A 21,341-nucleotide genomic window follows, 5' to 3' on the forward strand; every position below is an offset into this window, starting at 1 on the left:
TCTTTACCCAAAATGTAGGCGCTGGCAGCTTCGATGGTTTCTACTTGTCTGGTTTTCTCTGCGTGCAACTCCTTAAGTTTTTCTCACTCCAAAGAGAGCTGTGAATCGTTTGGAGTGGAAAGACACTAAGTCAGGAGACACACACACACACCCCCTCTGGTTGGGGTCAGGATGTGGCCTTACCATACAGCTCCTCTGGACTCTCTTTTTAATGTGTTAGGGAGCCTGCTATGCTGGAGAGCTAAGCAAGATATCCATTATATATAACGTGTACTGCAACCAACTTCCAAAAAAAGACTTGGAAATTGGTATGACCTTGGCCCATTGATGGTTCTTCCTATTTCTCTTTCGAGTGAATGAAGAATGACTAGAGTGAGGGCAGTCAGAAACGGACGGCCAGGGTTGGGTGGGTGTTTACAGTGACTCAAGAATGCAATGTATTTTTGCGATGTTTCGTGCACTTCTTGGAACCCGCCGCTACTCGTCAGTAATGTGAGAGTTCAGGGTGTGTCAGTAAAGAGAGCCCACTTGTCCTGCAAGTCTTCCCAGGACACCAAAGTCCCTTACTCCCCATTCAGTGTGGGCCAGGCAGGAAGGGGCCAGCTCCTCTTGTGTGTCACACATACATACAGGGAGCCAATCTTGCTGCCCCAGGGCGTATTGCCTCTGATGGAGCTTGCCCGGGGACTTGTCAGTCTCTATGTTTGGAGGCTCCTGCCGTGGGGGAGGGGACACTTAGCACTTTTGATGGTGTGAAAATGGGTTAATGATTCTCTGAAAGGCCTTCATTTAAAAGTAAAATTCTAACATTTTAATTTCCCCTCCTAATGAAGCACTACAAATTTGTTAATTAGAGCAATTGTTTGAGTGACAGGCATGTAACCAAGTTGTCATTTTCTCTTCACAGTTGACAGATCCTTTCAGACCTATGTTAAGGGTAAGAACGCTTCTTCTTCTAGAACTTGTTCTGCAACCTCCCTTTGACTCCTGGTGGGTTAAAAATACAACTCCATGACAAGGAAGTAAGCCATAGAAGTGTTAGAATAAAACCTTAGAGCCTTGGTGCTTGCATTTTTTTTTTTAATTCAGGTACATGTGATTGAAAATGGCCTAAATTAACTTGATTTCAGTGTCAGGAGACTCCAAGCCAGTTTCTTCTATAGCACAGAAAACTCGGATTCTCTTGCCCGAGTAAGGCTTTGACCAGTAGGAAGTTAAGAAGAAAGGGCTCAACTTCTGGGCTGAAGTTAATCTCTCGGGTGCAGGAAAACAAAACAAAACAAAGCCATGTTGAACTTCATTTATCTTGGCTGGCGGCTCCCCATTCTGCATGGAGAGAGGTGGTGACTTAATGTAGAGAGTTGACCTATTTCTCTGTATAGGAGGATGATGCTATAAACATGGGTTTATTAACCTCTTGTCCAATTGAAATGACCTCAAGATCCAGAGAAGGGCTGGCAAATGTCCTGAGAATGAATGCTGATAACGGGGGAGAGAGTGGAGGACAGACCCGACACAAAGCTTGAGCGGATAGACCATGCTCTACTCAGTCCGTTCCTACCGCATCTGAGCAGATGGCTTGAGTTCTGCGAAGGGAGAAAAAATGCTCACGGGATGAGGCCGTGTACTATTTGTGATTCTGGATGGCCCAGAATTTCAGTGCAAGAGAAAAGAACTGACCCCAGTCTGCAGGGGTCTCGGTAACTGTTTCAGAAACAGCCCCTTAGTATAGAAGCCAACACGGCAGAAGGGGGCTGGGTTTTCTTGATACGGAGCATCCATTCTGAGCTGTGGGTCTCAAGTGGGAGCAAGGTGTCTCTGCCCTGCACCTGCAGTTACCCTGCTGCTGCTCATGAGGTGTGAGACAACGCGAGAGACGCGCAGACTCCCAGAGGGCAGGAAGGACTTGAGACCTGTAGAGACCTAGACAGTAGAAGGAAGTAGGTCCTTTCTTGAACGTAGAACTGTCTGGCAACCATCATGAGTGGCAGTCAACTCTTGGTGAAGCACTTGCAGTCGCTAGTCATGAATAAAAAAAACGGGAGGCATTTCTTGATGCCACCCGGGGGTTAAAAATGACACCGGAGGAGGTTACTGTGGGTTCTGTCCCCTCTCTTGTTTTGATTTGATTCACGCACATTCTCTAATTAGCTCTTCTGAATGGCTGATTTGCATGAGAGCACGGCAGCATTTGTTAAGTAGGTCCTCCTACTCTGCCAGGCCTGCCAGCTGGCACCAGAAGAGAGAGACAGAGACAAAGTAGGATTCAGGCCTTTCCCATCTTGTCCTTGGTAACCAGGGAGGACCTGATCAAGTAGGGTTTTCTGGTTTCCTGGGCCATAGCCAAGGTCTCCAGCTCATGTGGGAAGAGTGGGGAGCCCACTGTGAATCCCTTCTGACGGGGCTTGGAGAGCTGCTGAGCGGAGGCGTTGGGAGGGTATAAAGTGCTCTTGTTCAGTGAAAGGAGCCTTCGGAGCCAGAACCTGCTGAGAGCTTGGGGGACATGAAAGGTGATTTTTTTTTCCCCTGAAATGTCTTCCCCCTGCCCCCAACCACGTTGCTCTCTCTTATTCCAGAAACCAGGGAAGTGGTGCGCCATGCATGTTCACATCGCCTGGCAGATTTACCACCACCAACAGAAAGTCAAGGTCAGTGGCTACCTTCCTGGTGGGGAAGGAATGGGGCGCTGGGGCATGGGAGCACGTGGATCTGCTCTGGAGAGTCTGATGATGGGAGAGGGTGCGGAGAGCACAGATCCTGAAGAGTCTTTTGCTTTGTTTGGGTTTTTGTTGTTGTCGTCGTTATTTTGTGATCCAAAAGATTAAACAGTGAATTAGATCCTAAAATACAGGTTTGGGGAACTTATTTGTAGTGGCTAAGAATTAGAATATGGAAAATATTGAGTATTAGGGAAGACCTGTGAAGAATTGTTGTCATATGTATATATGTCAATATCAATTGGTACATTATTTTCATTTTCTGACCTTGGAAAATAATAGACATTTTATGTTGCATACAAGATGATGCTACACGACTCCCATTAAGTCATGCATATCACTACAAATGACTCTTCTAGAAATAGTTATCAAGTTTGCAGGGAACCTTTCATTAGGCCTCCCAGTGGCCAGGAGCAGGGTCTGGGATGCGGTCTGTGTCAGAACCATCTGTAGCCAGCACCCGAGCCGTCCACAGGTAGTGCTTGTATCTCACGTTCTGATCAGACATCCGCTACTCTGAGAGCTCGCCGGTGGTGCAGCAGGAAAGCCATGAAGACATGCCGCATGTCACCTGACCTGGCACACGTGTGTGGCAGAGGCAGCAAAGGGAGGAACTGACAATCCCAGAATTTCCGGTCCTGGAGCCTGTAGTTTGTATAACGAGGCTTGAAAACCGAGCCATTCCAGCAGATCCCATGAATCCACTTCCTTAGGAAGAAACCTGGTAGTCCTGACAGCTTCTAGGCACTGTCCTAGTAGAGAAGGGAGATAAACAGAGCAGAAGGGAAGTGCTTTGTAAAGCATTGGATGGCTTTTCCAGAAACAACCTGGTTAAAAGCAACACCTCCTTGGATAGCCCGAATACTGGCTGATGCTACTAACATAGCACCAGTGAGTTCTGCTCACTCTGACTTAATGGTTAAGCCAGGCTTAATTAGCAGCCTTAAAATGGAGCTCAGTGAGAAGATGTGTGTGCTCGCAAGAGCCAAACGGCTCGTGGCATGGCAATTGGTTCAGCTCGTTTTCTGCTCTGGCTAATGTGGTTTGTGCCATGCTTAGGCGAGATGTACTTCCCTTGTGCCTCCTTGGCTGAGAAGCAACGGAAGTTGTCTGCAAAAGCGCCCCTTGCCACCTCAGCTTCCATCAGTCAGACCTCTTGAACACGAGGCTCCTCCGTTCACTTTTCTGTTCCAACAGACCATAGGTAATCCCCGTGTTCCATTCTGCTCCATGGGCCTAACTTACACTTAATGGAACTGTGCTGTGTACCATGCGATATTAGCACTAAATAATTTGGTGCCCCAATTTTAGAGATTTACAGTGAATTAGAAGCTTGGTTTGGAAGGTTTGACTATTACTGGATGGTGGAACTTTCATTACGGTATTCCCTATAGATCTGAACAGAAATTACCTCTTCTCTTCTCCCTAACATTCAGTTACCCATTCTGTTAGTCACTTCCCAAGTATTGTTAAGAAAGCCTCCTGCTGGCTCCTACCTACCTGCTTCCTGGCCCAGCCTCAGAAGGCCTGAGTCGTCACAGCTACTTAATTGCTGAGTAATAATTTGAGTGTGTCTATTAAAAGTGATCAAAGAGGGCCTAGCATGCTAGCCTAGCAGCTAAAATCCTTGCCTTGCATGTGCCAGAATCCCATATGGGTGCTGGTTCTAATCCCGGAGACCCTACTTCCCATCCAGCTCCCTGCTTGTGGCCTGGGAAAGCAGTCGAGGATAACCTTGGGACCCCGCACCCACATGGGAGACTGAAAGATGCTCCAGGCTCCTGGCTTCAGATTGTTGCAGCTCTGTCCGTTGCGGCTGCTTGGGGAATGAGTCAATGGACGGAAGATCTTCCTCTCTGTCTCTCCTCCTCTCTGTATAGCTGACTTTCTAATAAAAAGAATAAATCTTAAAAAAAAAAGTGATCAAAGTGTCGTGTTCTCCTAAGAGTTAGAGTTTCCACCTTGAAGCACTTGTATAAGCTTTCCTTTAATTTTTTAAAAACATTTATATGAAAGAGACAGAAATCTCACATCACTCTTCCAATGTCCAAAACAGCCAGGGCTGGACAAGGCAAAAGCTTAACAGCCAGGAACTTAATCCAGTCTCCCACGTGACTGGCAGGGGCTCAAGCACTTGAGCCATCTTCTGCTGCCCCTACTAGGGTGCACACTGGTGAGAAGCTGGGGTTGGAAATGATGCTGAGAGTCAAACTCAGGCACTTTGGTATGTGCTGTGGGCTTCCCAAGTGCTGCCTTAGTGGCTATACCAAATGCTTGACCTTAGGTTTCCCTTGGGACACGAGAGCTGAGTGAGTGGGGTTTTTAACCCTCAGCATTTAGTAAGGATATGGCCAACTTCTCATCGTCCCTGGGTCAGTATGCATGTTTCCTCGGGGTGGCTTCCTCTGGGGGTCACAGCAGGACAGAGTTTGGGAGTGAGGGAGTTTGAGGTGGAGCAAGGATGGGGCTTCTGATGAGCGTGAGATTGGAACAGAGTGAGACTCTTGAGTGGGCTGTGGGCAGTGGAGGGGCGCGAGAGCAGAGGCAAGGGGAGGGCAGCCAAAAGCCTCGGGTGCCAGGGCCCCAGCCCCCCAGGAGGAAGCCCATTCCAGGAGATGATGGGGAGCCAGGTTCCATAGCTTGAGAGCAGTGAAAGGTTACAAGTCAGAGGAAACCGGAGCATTTGTGATGTGCTGGGTTGAGCTGCCCCTTGCAATACCAGCATCCCCTGTCGTCGAGTGTCGGCTCAGGTCCCAGCTGCTTCTCTTCTTGTGTAGCTTCCAGCTAATGCATTGAGGAAGGAGGTGGAGGATGGCCCAAGGTCTTGGGCCTCTGCTGCCTCCGTAAGAGTCCTGGATTTTGTCCCAGCCTGCCAGCTTCACTCTGGCCCAGTTGTGGCTGTTAGGACCATTTGGGATGTGATCCAATGGTTGAAAGATCTTTCTCAGTCTCCTCCTTTTTATATGTTACCTTTCACATTAAATCAACAGATCAGTAACTAACAAGAACAAAGAGAGAGCTCGTGCACAGCAAGGGGTTGTATTAGGTTACTCTTGCTAGACCAACTCTCCCCCGCTCCTCTTCTTTCCATTGTTAATGCTAAGAGAGAAAGAAAGGGCCCCTATTAGCTAAATTAATAACCCCACTTCATTTTTGTTTGTTTTCGGAAAATAACATAACAAGGATTATTTGAAATTAGCTTGTAGGCATGCAAATATTTCTTCATAACATTCCGTTACTAATGTACTATGATCCGTTAGAGTACGGCAAAGAATCATTAAACAATTAATTTACACAGTAGATTATTCATGCAGAATTCCTAATAAAATGAGCTTTTAAAATACTATCCTTTGGAAACTGGCTGAAGTGGGTCTATACAGCAACACAATATACTGCTTCAGAATCAGCGGCCGTGGGAGTCAGCAGCATACGGTTAGAGTGCTCATGTTCTGTAGCCCCAAAGATCAAATGCTGTTTCTGCCATTTGCCACTGCTCATGTGAGAAATGGGCACTGCCCCCCTGGTGGGCACTGTTGACTGGGCTTGGGCCATGCTGCTTATTAATGCTCGAGGGTTCACTGGTTGACGAGCGGAGGCTTTCCTATGTTTATGAACTTGAATCTCTCCGGTTGTTCGTCTGTGCTCTTCACCTTGACATCTTCCTCTTTTCTTATTCCCCTTGGCATCGCAGAAACAGATGCAGTCCGACCCACATAAACTGGACTTTGGACTGAAACCCGAGTTCCTGAGCCGCCCTCCAGGCCCCAGTCTCTTTGGAGCTATCCACCATCCCCATGACCTGGCTCGGCCTTCGACTTTATTCTCTGCTGCCGGTGAGTTCAGAAGGGAGATCAGGCAGTGATGGTGTAGTTCCCAGGAGGCTAAGGAAGTCATGGTTGGGGTCTGTTGGACACTGTTCAGTCACCCTCTTAACTAGCACAGTCGATGCCAACTTGGAGGCAGCGTCCCAGGCCTGAGAAGGCCATGGGTCTTTCTTCGCTGCTGTAGCTTCTTATAGGAAGGAAGCAAGCGGAAGTCATCTTTCCCATAAGGGAACTTGGGTTGGTTCGCTATTTGAACCTGTGTTACACTGCTGTCATTCACAAACATGCCAGATGCTATTGAAAAAGATCAGAAAGCTTACAGCACAGCTCAGAAGGCAACAGGAACCATCTAGGGCTGTGACTGTCCAGACACCGGCGCCCCCAGAGCACTCTGATTTTGCACCCTGAAGTTGCATCATGCTGTGCCGCGGTGCGCTGAGGACAAAGAAACAGCAGTGCGGGCTGTGCTAAGAAGGGGCATCCACCTGCCTCCTAGCGTTCTCCATTACAGAGCTTCAACTTGGGTGCCCAGTTGGCTGTAATGATGTGGGGGATGAGACAACAGCACTCTATTCCTTGGACCTCTGACCTGTAAGCCAAGTCTCTTGATTTGCTTAACCTCTGGGGCACACAGAAGGCAGGAATGAGCACCAGTGTGTCAGAAAATAGCCCTTTTCTGCTCCAAGCACGCACACACCAAAGGCTGTGGGAGACGAGCAGCAGGCAATCTTCTTGCTCCCCGGGGGTTCTGGCAGCGCACCATCGCGAGCACCCCGCTCTGCTTAGGAACTCCTTGGAAGAAAACATGGCATTGAGCTCATGCCAGGAACAGACTCTGGACCTTGGTACCCTCTGTGCTAAGTAGGATTTCTTTTTCCGGTCACAGCCAGGGGTTCCCTGTCTGTAATCCTCAGGGGACAAGTTGCACATCCAACCTGCCCACTGTTTCCCTGGGCTTTTATCCCAACCTCGTTCTTCCTGGGCCCCTGGCACCTCCGTTTAAGAAGAGGGAAACATGCTCATTGCAAGAAAGCATCTCGGCAACAGGCCTCGCTGCCAAAGCAGGGGAAGCACCGTGGAAGGGGGATGGATTCACCGAGGTCTTGGGTTTCTGTCTAGGGACACATCTAAAGGCCCCGTTGCCATGGCACCGAGGCCCTGCAACCGGCCCACATGGAGAACAATCAGGGGAGAGAAATAGAGAGATTTCTCCCTGGCTTCCATCTGAGCCAATTGGAGGAAATGGCTTTTTTTTTCCCCTTGCTTCAGTAATTCTGGAACTACCAGCATCCCTGGGGACCAAGCTCTGGTCTTCATGGAGGCATTAATTAGCTTGTATTACATGGACAGTCCGTGGCCATCATCATACTTCGCTGGCAAAGCGCTGGGGATGCCTAATGACTGTGCCGATGTGTATTTGCTCTATGGAGAAGGGATGTCATTTTTGTGCCTTCACAGCTAGAAGAGACGCCACTGTCCAGGGCTAGACACCCGACCCCACCCCCAGGTACCTTTGGGTTCAGAGCTGCCCTGCCGGTGACTTCCCCAGTCCTGTGTGGCGTCCTCTGCCAGGCCAGACCCACAGAAACCTTGCAGCCCAAGAACCTCAGTCCTAACTCAAGCACTGGGTGACCCCTGCTCCCCCACCCCCAGCCCCCAGTATTTAGTTTGTTTCCCTACAGGAATTTTACGCTTGTTTATAGGAACTTTGAGAACAGGCAAGGGACTATGCAACAGTGATTAGCAAATCCATTAATTCAGGCCCTGTTTTGGCTTCTATTCCAGAAGGTAATCTTTTCCAGCTTAAACAATATTGGATTTTACCCAAAATGGTTATTTGGTTCAGATGTTCAGACCGGTATGTAGAACTTGTGCAGGCTTGTAAACCGTAGCCACTTTCATCTGCCTGCGGGTGCTGACGCCCGAAAAAAACCAGAGAGGCTTCAGCAGTGACCTTGGCAAACCTTTCGTCTGGAGCCGTGCGTGCTTCCCCGAGGGCCGCCTCCATGCTTTGACGAGCCCATGGGATGCCCAAAAGCATTGAGAAATGCTGCCCTTCCCTAATTCTCAAATGCACTCTCCTCCCCTCTCTCCCTCCTTCCTTCCTTCCTTTCTGAGCCTCTAAGAAACGCATTGGAGGCATCGTGAAGAAACAACGTCACAGGCTCTCTATGAAGTAGGGGAGGCGCTGGTGGACAAGACAGAAACCTAAGGAAGGGAGAGGACTAATTTGATCCAAATCCCCTGGCACTTTAAGCAGTAAAGACTGCTTAAAGTCAGTCCACCTTAACAGTTTTGGGTTTGGAAAACATTCCAGTTAACTAGCTTTTCCTGGCGCAGGGAATGGAGAGTCCTGGGTGGATTTCAAGGCTTGTAATAAGCAGGGTGTCTCACAGTCGTGCGAGGGTCCAGGGAAGCACAGCCCAAGTCTGTAGCTCAGGACATCAGCTCCTGGGCCAGCGAGGAAATGGTGCCTGGCGCCAAGGCTCTGGAATGAGGTTCTGGGATGAGATGCCCAGAGAAGAATGCATCTCATGGCCAGACGTTGCTGTCTTAGCAAACCAATGTGCGTGTGAACACCCTGACGCCCCAGCGAAGAGCCTGGCTTCACAAACCCTTCTACATCACAAACCCTTCAAACCTTGCTCCGCTGTGGAACTTCCCCACTTCCACCGTGGGCCAGCAAGTTCCCACTGTTGAATCTCCTTCTAGGTGGTAGCTAGGCAAGCTGGCAGAAAGGGAGAGGGGTGGTTCATTTGCTGCTGTTTCACAGGAACATCTTCTGGAACCTGGCATAGCTCCTGCAGGAGCCTGGGCTGGCTTCAGCCAGCCCATCCTTTCCCATCCTCTCTCGGAGTGAAGGTGCTGGTGGGAGGGGGTCCTTCTGCAAGTTGCAGCCACATCGGCTTTTGGTTGGTAGAAGCCTGATGTTGTCACGGCCTGGTCTGGCTGTGGTTGATGTGGGGGCGTTCGATTTCTCTTAGGTGCTGCACATCCAACCGGGACCCCTTTTGGGCCACCGCCTCATCATAGCAACTTCCTCAACCCTGCCGCACACCTAGGTAAGTTGCCCATCACTGGTGGGGAGCTGGCATGCACCCTTTAGACAAGCCCCTGCTTGCCTGGCCACGCTCGGGTTGCACCTGCCAGCCTAGCCATAGTCACACATACCTCACTTCCCACTTATAGGCATGACCACAAGCTCCTAGAAATGTCAACGCATACGGTGCTTCTGCAGGCTCCCAGCAGCCCCCACCCCACGTTCTCTCGGACTGTGGGAGGTAGGGCTGGGAGGGGAAGCTGTACTTGCTGTCCTGTCCAGCAGAGGGCAGTCAACTCTGGCCCCATTGACTAGCGTCGGCTCTAGGAGACACAGCAATGAGACCGTGATCAGAAGAGATAGTACCTTCTCTCACTGTTAACTTCACACTGCCTGAACAGTTTGTCACCACCTGCTCAAGTACATGCTCTCTGAGGTCTCTGTGTGCTCCATATTTTTGCAAGTATACAAGCAGGTGTGGGTAATAATGCCCAGCCACAGGGCATGCCTTGAGAATTTCATCAGGGGCTTAGTAAATTGTTAAGCGACTCCACTGAGAGGTGTCATTTAAGATACTGTCTCATTTCTGATGTGTCAGAGCACACCCTGGTTCGAATAGAGGTCCCCTCTGGGCCCGAGGGGCATGATGCAAGGTGCAGTGTCCTAGGTAAAGAGCCTGCCTGAATCTCTCGCTCTGCCAGTCCCTTCACCCACATGCAATGAAAACCTTGACATCATCTGGTAGAAGTGACACAGACTGAGTCTAGATATGTGTAGCTGACACCTGCCATGCACCCACTCTTACTACCCCTTGCCCCCAGCACTGAACTTGGCTCCATAGAGGCCATGACCATGTCCGTCTTCCCTGTCTTGTCTGCAGAGCCTTTCAATCGGCCATCCACGTTCACCGGCCTAGCGGCGGTTGGCGGCAATGCCTTCGGGGGACTTGGCAACCCTTCAGTTAGTGAGTACCTCTAACTTTTTAACATCTGCCATGGAATTCTTCATTTTCTCTGGTCTGTGTGTGGCTCAGGGCCTTTCTGGGTCCCAGAAAACTCTGCCCATTGGGTAATACTTGCAGAAGCAGCTCTAAGCAGTGGGGTTAACCTTCAGCAAGCCAAACCGCTATGAGAGTGGCAGTGTAGCTGCTCAGGGCAGAAGCTCCCTGGCATTCACATCCATCCATGACCCGTCTCTATCATCCGAAATACCCACAGCAGCTGTCCATTAGAAACAAAGGCCATTGACAGCATACCTGTTACCAAAAGGAAAACGATCAGACTGAAAAGTGATCAGGAGTTGGGAGCCCGTCGGTGGTGGTGGGAGCTGGGGTAGGGGAGCCTATGGTACAGCTAAGCCGTTGGCTTGGGAGACCTGCATCCCTCTGTCAGAGTACCCGGGTTCAAATCCTGCTCTAAGTCGTTTCCTGCTCATGCAGGCCCTGGGAGGCAGCAGAGAATGGCCCAAGGACCGGGGGTCCCTGCCACACACAGTAGGGACTGGGGTGGAATTCTTGGACTCCATGCTTTGAGGGGCCAGCCAGCCCTGGCTGTTATAGATGTTTGGGGAATAAACCAGCAAATGGAAAATCTCTATCTCCTTGCCTTTCAAATAAATAAAAAGAATTCTTTTTTAAAAAAATCGGCTGGTGGCATTTCATCCTCTATGGCCTGGGAGGTGTGTCATTTGCCCCAGTGAAAAAGTCCACTTAGAGTAGGAATGGGGAGCCTTTTTTCTTGCCAGGGGACATTTGAATATATCTGACATCATATGTGAGCCAGGCAAAATTATCAACTTAAAAAATAATTTGGCTATAGATGTGTTGAGTTGAACTGCCCACCTGCAGTTACCTTAGCAGAACCATACCAATGATACCGTAGGCCTTGCATGACCCCACAGGCCTGACAGCTCATGCCATGATCCAGGCATAAATGTCCAGCCACATTGGGTATCTGCGAGGACATAAAAATGGTGGAGCCATTACTTAAAATGCAACGTGCAGACCTTGGGCGTCTGTTGAGGTCCTGGCCCCGTCTGGTGGTCTACATGCACCTGTTTCGGAGGAGCCATGGTGGCTCAGCAGCAGGGGAACCTGAAGTCCACTCTGAGCTGACACTTGCTGCCCTCTGAGTCGCACCACCCTGGCACACCTTTGTGCATGATCGGAGCGTGTGCATATACCACATGTCTGACGGGGGAGCTCTCATACCTGTTGGGTTGTTTTTGAAGCCTCCTCCCCCCAACCCCCAACACTCCCACTTTTGCTTGTGGTTCAATAATAATGATAACAGTAGCAACAACACCAAAAAAAAAAAAAAAAGCTGTGAGCTACCTCTGCAGCGTAGGACACACATTGCGCTAATGAATCTGTTAATCTCCTTTCCTTTTCCAGCTCCCAATAATATGTATTCATTTTAACTCTGAATGCTGTTAAAAGTTTTTTGGTAAGTACCTTCACTATAAGCAGGTTATATAATTTCTCTTAAACCTTTTTGTTCTCCACTTCGCCATTTCAGCACCCAACTCAATGTTCGGCCACAAGGATGGCCCCAGTGCGCAGAGCTTTAGCAACCCTCACGAGCCCTGGAACCGGCTGCACCGAGCGCCTCCGTCGTTCCCGACCCCTCCGCCCTGGCTGAAGCCGGGGGAGCTGGAACGCAGCGCGTCCGCTGCAGCTCATGACAGAGATAGAGATGTAGATAAACGGGACTCGTCTCTTAGTAAAGATGACAAAGAAAGGTACGCACAAAGAAACCGCTCTCCAAGTCCCGCTGGGGGAGCCCGCTCTGTGCCATGGGCCGTGGAACCGGCCACTCACCCTCCCCGTCCCAGCCTCGTGGCCTTCAGCCGCCCCTGGGCCCCCCTTGCCCCTGCCAGCTCCTTCTGAGTCAGTGCCCGTGCCAGCCAGCAGCCCTCGCGGCCCACCCCCCACCCCCGACGGCAGCGATGGCAGTGCCATGCAGGATTCCCGCCCTCGCACACCTGCCGAGCCCCCGTGAGCGGGAGGCTGTCCCCACACGACTCTTCCTCCAGCGGCCAGGTAGCCGGAGCGCAGGCGCAGACACACACAGCAGGACCCAGCGCCATGTTTGCTTTCCAGTCCGTGCGGTTCCATTCAACCATCCATAGGTTTTCCTCTCTCTCTTTCCTTTTGTTTTCTTTGAGAAAGTCATGTCCGCCTCGCCTCATGTTTTTTCTCAGATTTTGTTCAAACTCAAAACCCCGGGGGCTCACAGATGACGAAATGCGATTGTACTAACCTAGATTTAGAGAAACGGCAAGAGGTTCTGGTTTGGCTGCTGTTTCACCCGTGGGTGGTGGACTTTCTTAACTGCTGGCCATCTCTACTTGGTAAGCCGTGTCCGCAAAAACAAGTCACCTTAAAGAGGACATGTCCTGTGGTGGTTTTCCTGAGGAGAATCCTAAGCCTTCTGGACAAAATGTCTTCGTTTTCCTGGCTGTTTCCATTTTGAACTAACTGCTAAGCAGGGCAGAAGCAAGACACGCTTCATAACAATTTTCTTATATACACACACATATGTGTAGCATGTACTACCAACTGAATAGTACTCAGCTTTGCAGGCTCTGGCCGTGGCAGGTCTGTGGGTACTCATTGCTTGCAAGGGCTGGTTTCTTCCATGCAAAAGGAAGACACAAATTTTCCTTCAAGGCAAGATGACAAAAGTCTCTTGGCCAGCCGGAGGAGTGCTCACAGCGGGAGGAGTGCACTCAGCTCAGGGCTGGGAGCTGCCAAGGTGAGGCAGACCTACACCCCATAGGCAGGTGGCACCCCCCAGGAGCTCTTAGAGATGGTGGAGGAGGGGTGAAACATGCCACGTGGCATGCAGATATCCCAAGGTTTTCTTGATGGAATCACCGTGGCTTCTGGGCTTGAAGCCAGGAAACTTGGTGTGAACTGTGTATACTCTGTATCTCTTGAAAGTGTCCTCTTTCAAACCTTGTGCGGTTGACAGGAACAAAGGGGAGAGGGAAGACCGGGAGGGCTGGGAGGGCGCTGGGGGTGTCCTGCTCCTCTCTGGTCCCTTGCCATCTCTGAACCATCACCACCTCCGGGTCTGTGCTTTCCCTGTGTGTCTTGGGGTTGTTCCTAAGACACTGCCAATTCCGTGTCTTGATCTTCAAGGTGCATCCTCTTGTCAGTCGTGTTGTGTCCTTCCTGTCTTAAGCCCCTCCATCCAGTAGTTTTCCAGAACTCTTGTGACACTTTGCCATTCACAGAAGTTCTTGCAGGTTGTTCTGCACTTGTGCCGTGAGAGTCTGTGTTTTATACACCTGCTTTTCCTCCATCTCTCTCATTGGATTGTGGCTTCCCGGTCCCACCTAGAGCACAGGTGCCTTCCTGGCTTCCGACCACAGCTGCCTCCTGAGCCGTGTCCCAGCAGGCTCCTCCATGTCCTGCATGTGTGCAGGAAGAGAGTGCCCTCAGTGCCATGGTCTCTTCAGAGATTTCATAGCTTGTTCTAAAAAAAGCCAGGCATGGCTTTCAACATCTGCTGTGATAGAAACCATAACTTTTCATTTAGCGTCTCTGTTCTTGACGTTGTCGAAGTAGCACCTTAGTCTCTTCCTTCTGCTACTGGCCCTTCCCCTCCAAGCTGGGAGGGAGAGCCACCACTGCTTTGCGGCTCCAAAGGCGTCTCTCCCTGCACTGGCTCATCCTGAGGGCTCTGTTGCCACATGGCTAACTTCCTGACCACACTGGTCCCTCTGAACTTTCTGGAAGAACTTCCTCCTGAGATCTTGAGCAAAGCACTTGGCTCTTAAAGGAAAGCTAGAATTATTCCTCCCCTGCCCCCAAAAGACTGCACCCCTCACCCCATTCCTCCTACTTCACACCCTCCCCTACCCCATTAAGCTTCCTTGCAATCCAGGTTAGTGAGGTCGGGCTCGCCGGGTGTGCTGGCCGCCCTGGTAACCCTGGGAGCCACGCCCCACCGAGCCTCGCCTCTCCTCACCTCCATCTCATCGGCGACCCTGCCAGGCTGACAAGCCCATCTCACAATGCATTCCCTCTTGCTTCCCCAGGGAAAGCGTTGAGAAAAGACACTCCAGCCACCCCTCACCAGCACCTCTCCTCCCGGTGAACGCCCTGGGACACAACCGCAGCTCCGCCGAACACATCCGGGGTCACCTGAACACCGAGGCTCGCGAGAAAGACAAACCCAAAGAGAGGGAGAGAGACCACCCGGAATCCCGCAAGGACCTGGCCGCCGCCGACGAGCACAAGGCCAAGGAGGGCCACCTGCCCGACAAGGACGGGCACGGCCACGAGGGGCGCGCCGTGGGCGAAGAGGCCAAGCAGCTGGCCCGGGTGCCATCACCCTACGTGCGGGCCCCGGTGGTGGAGAGCACCAGGCCCAACAGCACCTCAAGCCGGGAGGCCGAGCCGCGCAAGAGCGAGCCGGCCTACGAGAACCCCAAGAAGGGCTCGGAGGTTAAGGTTAAGGAGGAGCGCAAGGAAGACCACGACCTGGCGCCCGAGGCCCCGCAGACCCACCGGTCCTCAGAGCCGCCCCCGCCTAGCTCTTCGGCCAGTGTGCACCCAGGGCCCCTGGCCACGATGCCCATGACGGTCGGTGTGGCGGGCATCCACCCCATGAACAGCATCAGCAGCCTGGACAGGACTCGCATGATGACCCCCTTCATGGGCATCAGCCCCATCCCGGGGGGAGAGCGCTTCCCGTACCCTTCCTTCCACTGGGATCCCATCCGGGACCCCCTGAGGGATCCCTACCGAGAACTGGACATCCACCGGAGAGACCCCCTGGGCAGGGACTTCCTGCTGAGGAACGACCCGCTGCACCGGCTCTCGGCCCCGCGGCTCTACGAAGCCGACCGCTCCTTCCGGGACCGAGAACCCCACGATTATAACCATCACCACCATCACCACCACCACCCGCTGTCCGTGGACCCGCGGCGGGAACACGAGCGGGGCAGCCACCTGGACGAGCGAGAGCGCCTGCACATGCTCCGCGAAGACTACGAGCACACGCGGCTGCACTCGGTGCACCCCGCCTCGCTGGACGGACACCTGCCCCATCCAGGCCTCCTCACGCCGGGGCTGCCCAGCATGCACTACCCGCGCATCAGCCCCACGGCGGGCCACCAGAACGGACTGCTCAACAAGACGCCGCCCACCGCGGCGCTGAGCGCGCCTCCGCCGCTCATCTCCACGCTCGGGGGCCGCCCGGGGTCCCCACGGAGGACTACGCCCCTGTCGGCCGAGATCCGCGACAGACCCCCTTCCCACACCCTCAAGGACATCGAAGCGCGATAAAGGGGGTGGGGCGGGGCGAAGCCACGCGGGACTCTGCAGAGCGCGCGCACTTGAACTCCCGCATCCCTGGCACAGACTAGGACTTGGAGCCGCGGCCCCGCCCACCCTTGTACAAAAACAAACAAAAAAAACCACCATGTACAGACTCAGTGCCGATTTTGAAACGATTTTTTTGTATATTATACGTTGAGAGTTTTTGCAGCTCTTTTAGCTAAGTCATATGTTCTCACGTCTCTTACTCTCCCCTTTTGTTATCGTCGTTGTTGTTATTTCCGGTATGAAACTCTTGGTTTTCTTTTTTTTTTTTTTTTTGGAACCCAAAGTGGAGATGACAACACACAACCAATTTCAGGATCGATTGGGGAGGGGAATGGCAAAGCTCATGCCATCCGTCACGCGGAGCTCTTTTTCAGAGGAGGGAAGGCCGTGTACATAGTTATGTAAAAAAAAAAAAAATCAGAGTGCTTCATGACCTACTGGTTCATATATGCAAAAGGGTAAGACGAAAGCTTTACTTTGTACAAATGTAAATAGATAAAAGAGTAAGTAAGATATACCTGAATCCTTCTTTAAAATGTGCTATTTGCAGACTTGAGGCCGGTGGACGCAGCCGCCGCGTCCCCCCCGTCTATCGCTAGACAGCTGATCCCTTCAACTATGCAATGAATGTCCGGGCTCTCCCCAGGAGCCCGTCCAACTGTCAAGGAGCCTTTTCAAGCCCATCTACAACACGCTTAAGGTCATATTTTCCCTGAACAAGCGCTTACGTGAGACGACTTTTGGTTTTTTTTTTTCCTTGCTTGGGTATTTTTTAGGTTTTTTGCTGTTTTTTGTTGTTTTTCAAACAGAGAAACATCCTATCTTTTTTTTTTGCAAATGGGTCCACAGCTGCAACTTGGGGAAGTTGCTGCATGTGGGCCGTGGGGGCGGGGGACGCCGGGATGGGGAAAGGAGGGGACTGGTGGGTCAGGTGCCAGAATCAGGGCACTGGGTGCTGGTGTCTGCCGTGATCGTGTCCCCAAACTGGCACATCAGGGCGCGTGTGCGCACACACACACACACATACACACGCACCACACACACACACACACACACACGCACACACGCCTCCTGTGGGAACCAGACCCTGTTTCTTTCCCCCATCCATACACACTTCCTCGTTCGGGATACGAGAAGCTTTCCTGACAGAAAGCATCACGTGTTCGCAGATACCGGATGTGTTTGCGCTGGGCTCCGCACCACCGGCGGAGTGAGGGCACCACGAGTTTCCCCGCCGTGACTCGCGGAATGCCAGGCGGTCCTCCCCACCCTGGGGGCCAGCCCGTGGAGCCATGGAGAATTGAACAGTGGCGGGAAGGTGGCAGAAAAGAAGTTTTGTGTGTGCGTGTGTGTTTTTGAGTTTGCATCAATCTTAATGTCTCTTCATGCTACTTTTATAATACATTAAGCCTCTTGTCTACATATTTGGAGAGAATATGACTTGACTAGCAAAGAAATACAATATATCTTGTCTACTGGACTGTAACATACATGTATGAAATAAAATTAGTTCCATTTGGTCTTCTAGTATATTAAAGTGCTATCTGACGTTGTTATCCTGTTTTTGCAAAAAAGAAAAAGAAAAAAAAAGTTAACTACAGCCCATTGTTTCTAATAAGCGGAGATCTATTTTAGTAGTCAACTGAAGGTTTAGTTGTGAGCTTCGGATTTTGTGAACTCCAAATGTTGTGCAGTGTTTTTGTTTTTTGGGTTTGGGTTTTGTTTTTTTAAGACAACAAACTAAAAAAAAAAAAAAATTTCCAAGGAATATGTACACTGGAACTGTAGTGGTAGCTTTCAGTATTGTAAAGAGATTGTTCTATACAGATCTTTTCGCTGTTGACCCGTATGTAATAAAGTCCTTTCTAGATCCTATGTGAAAAAGAAAAGTAAAACAACTGAATCTTCAGCATGTTCTCAGCGGCGGAGCCTTCTTGTGTAATGTAAACTGTGCCATGTTATTAAAAAATGTGAACTAAGCTTCCAGCTGCTTGTTTGTGTCAGATAGCCATCCTTGCCTCGGGCCAGAAGCCGCACTTGGCCAAGTCTAGTTGTCTTTGAGATCCAGCCAGGGAGTGGCTCTCTAGTTAGGTTCTAGAAGCAGTTGGCCTCGACCTTCTTCTTGCCTTGGTCTTTGTTTTGATAGGTGCAGAATAGCATGGTGTCAGAGTTGTGGGAAGGACAGACCAAGCTGGCAGGTGCCCCTGATGTCTCGAACCTTCGAAACTCGAGTCAAGAGCCTCGGTCATGGCGCATTGCTGAGCGAGCAGACACGCACACGGGACCTGGGACCACCATGTGGGCTCGTTTGATTCTTTGCCTATGGGCATGTCAGGTGCCTGTTAAACGTTCAGACCTGCCGGAGGTTTGCTGTTCATGCCTTGCCTTGTATCCCTCATCGTTGCCAACTTCTCCCCCTCCTTTGAAACAGCTTGTTTTATTTTTTAAGGTGATTGTTGCATTTTCTTGCTTCTACCTACAACTACTCTTTGGATGAGCTTGTTTACAATAATGTCGTTGCAGACAGCGGCTGAGGAGGGCAGGATGCAGGTGGCTGCCAGGTAGGTTTGTGTCCGTGGCGGGGGAGGTCTCAGAGCTCCTACAGCTCCACCAATCCTTGGGCACGGCACTGGACCATGTCCTAGCGGCAGGTTAGGCTAATGATGGGCAGAACAACCACGATGTCTGAATACAGGCTGGCTTCACCCAGCTCTGCTTTATACGTTAATACCTGATTTCCAGGCTGGTGGAAACAACAAGGAAGAAGTTGCAGATTGGAAACCGTGATAAATGCTTGTTTTTCCAAATCCAGCGGTCCTTGGGCTCTTCTTCCCGCAGCTTGTCGGCTGTTTTCTGCCAGCCCTCCCTGCCTCCCATTGTACACCTATTTCCACGTCGCCATCTACGATGTCAGGACAGAGCAGAATCGCAGCCTCAAATCAGCTGGAGTGGTTAATCTCCGGGGCTTTATTCATCTCCACCTTTGCATATTTCCCTTCTAATGACGGGCGGCGCCTCGGCGTGGAGGGGAACCAGCACCGATTTGATTTCCTGCTAACATATAGACACCCTCATTATCTTTGCAGTCTTTGACTGACAATGATCTTGTTACCTCCTAATGGTACATGACAAGGAAAATAGCGAATATAATGATGCAATAATTACCACTTGGGATGCGTATCTGCAACAGCCCTGGCTGTTTATCCTTTTTTCTGCCACGCTCAGGGTGGGGGAGGGGGAGCAAGAGGTGATTGGAGGGACAGAAAGAGGCAAGGCTGAATTCCACAGTACTGTCTCCTGTGCGGTTATGGGAGGCTCCAGCCCTTATGTTGGTATCTATTATAAGAAAGGAATTAGATCTCAATGCCGTTAAACTGGTTGAACGAAAGAAGGCCACGGATGGTTTACTTATCTGAAAGGGAGAAACAAAAAGACATCTTCCGTCTCCTGGCCACAATGGCCTGGAATTCCACCTGGTTCTCTCCCTTGGGGGGCAGATCCAAGTACCTGGACCATCTACTGCCTTCCCAGGTGCGTCAGCAGAGAGCTGGCTTGGAAATGGAGCAGCTCAGTAGAACCAGAGCGCCTCTATGGCCAGGAGCTCTACCTGCTGTGCCCCAACACTAGCCCTTACAAAAGCTTCCTCCTGCATTGTCGTTGAAACTGCCATGAATGTCTTTTTTCTGTGCATTTTTGGAAATTCCTTTAAGCTTTAAATTTCAGCAGAAAAGGGTTCTGTTGATCAAATACAGAATTGTTTTGCCAAAGCTCAGCTCCGCGGTCCTCCCCCAGCACTGTCACAGGCACAAAGCTGGGTGTTGGGTATGTCCAACCCGAGATGCTAGAAGTTTCTGAGGAAATGCCCCTGGGAAGGGCCCCTTGGGACAGTGGCTGTTGGGTGTGAGTACAGCCTCTGCTTGCCCTCCGTGACCCTGAGCACAGAATCTGTAGAACTCACTTCTGCAAGCGTAACATGAGGCTATCTTGGGCCCGGTGTAGTAGCCTAGTGGTTAAAGTCCTCACCTTGCATGTGCCGGGATCCCATACGGGCGCTGATTCATGTCCTGGCTGCTCCACTTCTTATCCAGCTCCCTGGAACAGCAGTAGAGGATGAAATTGAGAACAGCATTGGCTCAGCTCTGGCGATTGAGGCCATGAATCGGTGGATGGAAGACCTATCTCCCTGCCTGTCCTCCTCTCTGTAAATCTGCCTTTTCATGAAAAATAAATCTTTAAAGAGAGAGAGAATCTGAATGGAAGCAGGCCTCAACACAGAAGCACTGCTTTAAGTGCGGCCCTAGATCTTTTGCAGATTGTTGGCTGAATAGAGACCAGCCCGTGTCAAAAGGAACGTAAATTTAAAAAAATCATTTATTTTTATTGGAAAGGCACATTTTACAGAGAGGAGAGACGAAGATCTTCCATTCGTAGGTTCACGGCCCATGTGACCACAATAGCCAGAGCTAAACCCTTTCGAAGTCAGGAGCTTGAAGCCTCTTCCAGGTCTCCCATGCGAGTGCAGGGTCCCAAGGCTTTGGGCCGTCCTCGACTGCTTTCCCAGGCCACAAGCAGGGAGCTGGATGGGAAGTGGGGCAGGCACGTATGAACTGTTGTCCATATGGGATCATGGCACATGCAAGGCAAGGATTTAGCCACTAGGCTATTGTGCTGGGCCTAAGGAAAGTAATTTTTAAGAAAAAACTTAGTTTGTTTATTTAAAGGCAGAATTACAGAGATGAAGAAAGAGAAAAAGGGAGATGTCCCATCCATTGGCTTACTCCCCCATGCCAGATGGCTGCAACAGCCAGCACTAGGCCAGGCTAGATGCAGGGCCCACGCCCAATGCTTTCCCAAAGTGGAGCAGCCAGGATTGAAACCAGTGCTCATATATGGGACTGTCAGCATTGCAAGTGGCAATTTTACATGCTATGCCATCAATCACACGCTGACCCCAAAAAAGCAAACGATTTTGGGAAAATCAAACCCAGTCCCAATTAGAATGCTATGAAGATTCTTGCTAAAGATTTGCTAGAATGTTTGGCAAGGCTAAAGGAAGTGGGCTGGAGCATCTGTGTTTCTAGCTTTTCATTTGGTGTGTGTTGGGAAGGGGGGAGGGCACGAGGGAGGGTTAGGACAAGGTCTGAGAAGGCCAACAGGTATTGTCACAATGCTTCTCTCTGCTTGCATTCAGAGTGGGCTCTGTTGCACACGGGTGACATTTGGCCCTGGACCCGGTGCTGGAAGATCTCAAAGTGCCGTGGTCCGGCAGCCACCATGCCCTGATCCTGTCCCAGACACTGCCAGCCTCCTCCTCTGGAACTTGCATTTGTTGGGTCACTTCTGTTTGGGTTTTGTATCTGTTGCTCCTTGGATTGTTGTTGCTGTTGTTGTTGTGATTAAGATTGGCTTTATTTAGTTGAAAG

General features: G+C 50.8%; 1 protein-coding gene across 3 annotated transcripts in view; it reads left to right on the plus strand.

Annotated features, from left to right (window-relative positions):
- The window catches only part of AUTS2 (activator of transcription and developmental regulator AUTS2), an 89,202-nt gene extending 72,540 nt beyond the window's left edge, over positions 1-16,662 (plus strand). For all 3 annotated transcript variants that reach the window (XM_058680767.1, XM_058680766.1, XM_004587018.3), the window contains 7 exons: positions 908-937; positions 2,577-2,648; positions 6,409-6,550; positions 9,526-9,603; positions 10,462-10,545; positions 12,098-12,320; positions 14,628-16,662. In XM_058680767.1, the coding sequence (XP_058536750.1) occupies positions 908-937; positions 2,577-2,648; positions 6,409-6,550; positions 9,526-9,603; positions 10,462-10,545; positions 12,098-12,320; positions 14,628-15,879 (1,881 nt within the window). In that variant the 3' untranslated portion in view covers positions 15,880-16,662. The remainder of the gene's footprint in view (positions 1-907; positions 938-2,576; positions 2,649-6,408; positions 6,551-9,525; positions 9,604-10,461; positions 10,546-12,097; positions 12,321-14,627) is intronic.
- Positions 16,663-21,341: the final 4,679 nt, after the last annotated feature.

This window comes from Ochotona princeps, chromosome 24, assembly GCF_030435755.1.
Source record: "Ochotona princeps isolate mOchPri1 chromosome 24, mOchPri1.hap1, whole genome shotgun sequence".
In the NCBI taxonomy this organism is placed as follows: Eukaryota; Metazoa; Chordata; class Mammalia; order Lagomorpha; family Ochotonidae; genus Ochotona; species Ochotona princeps.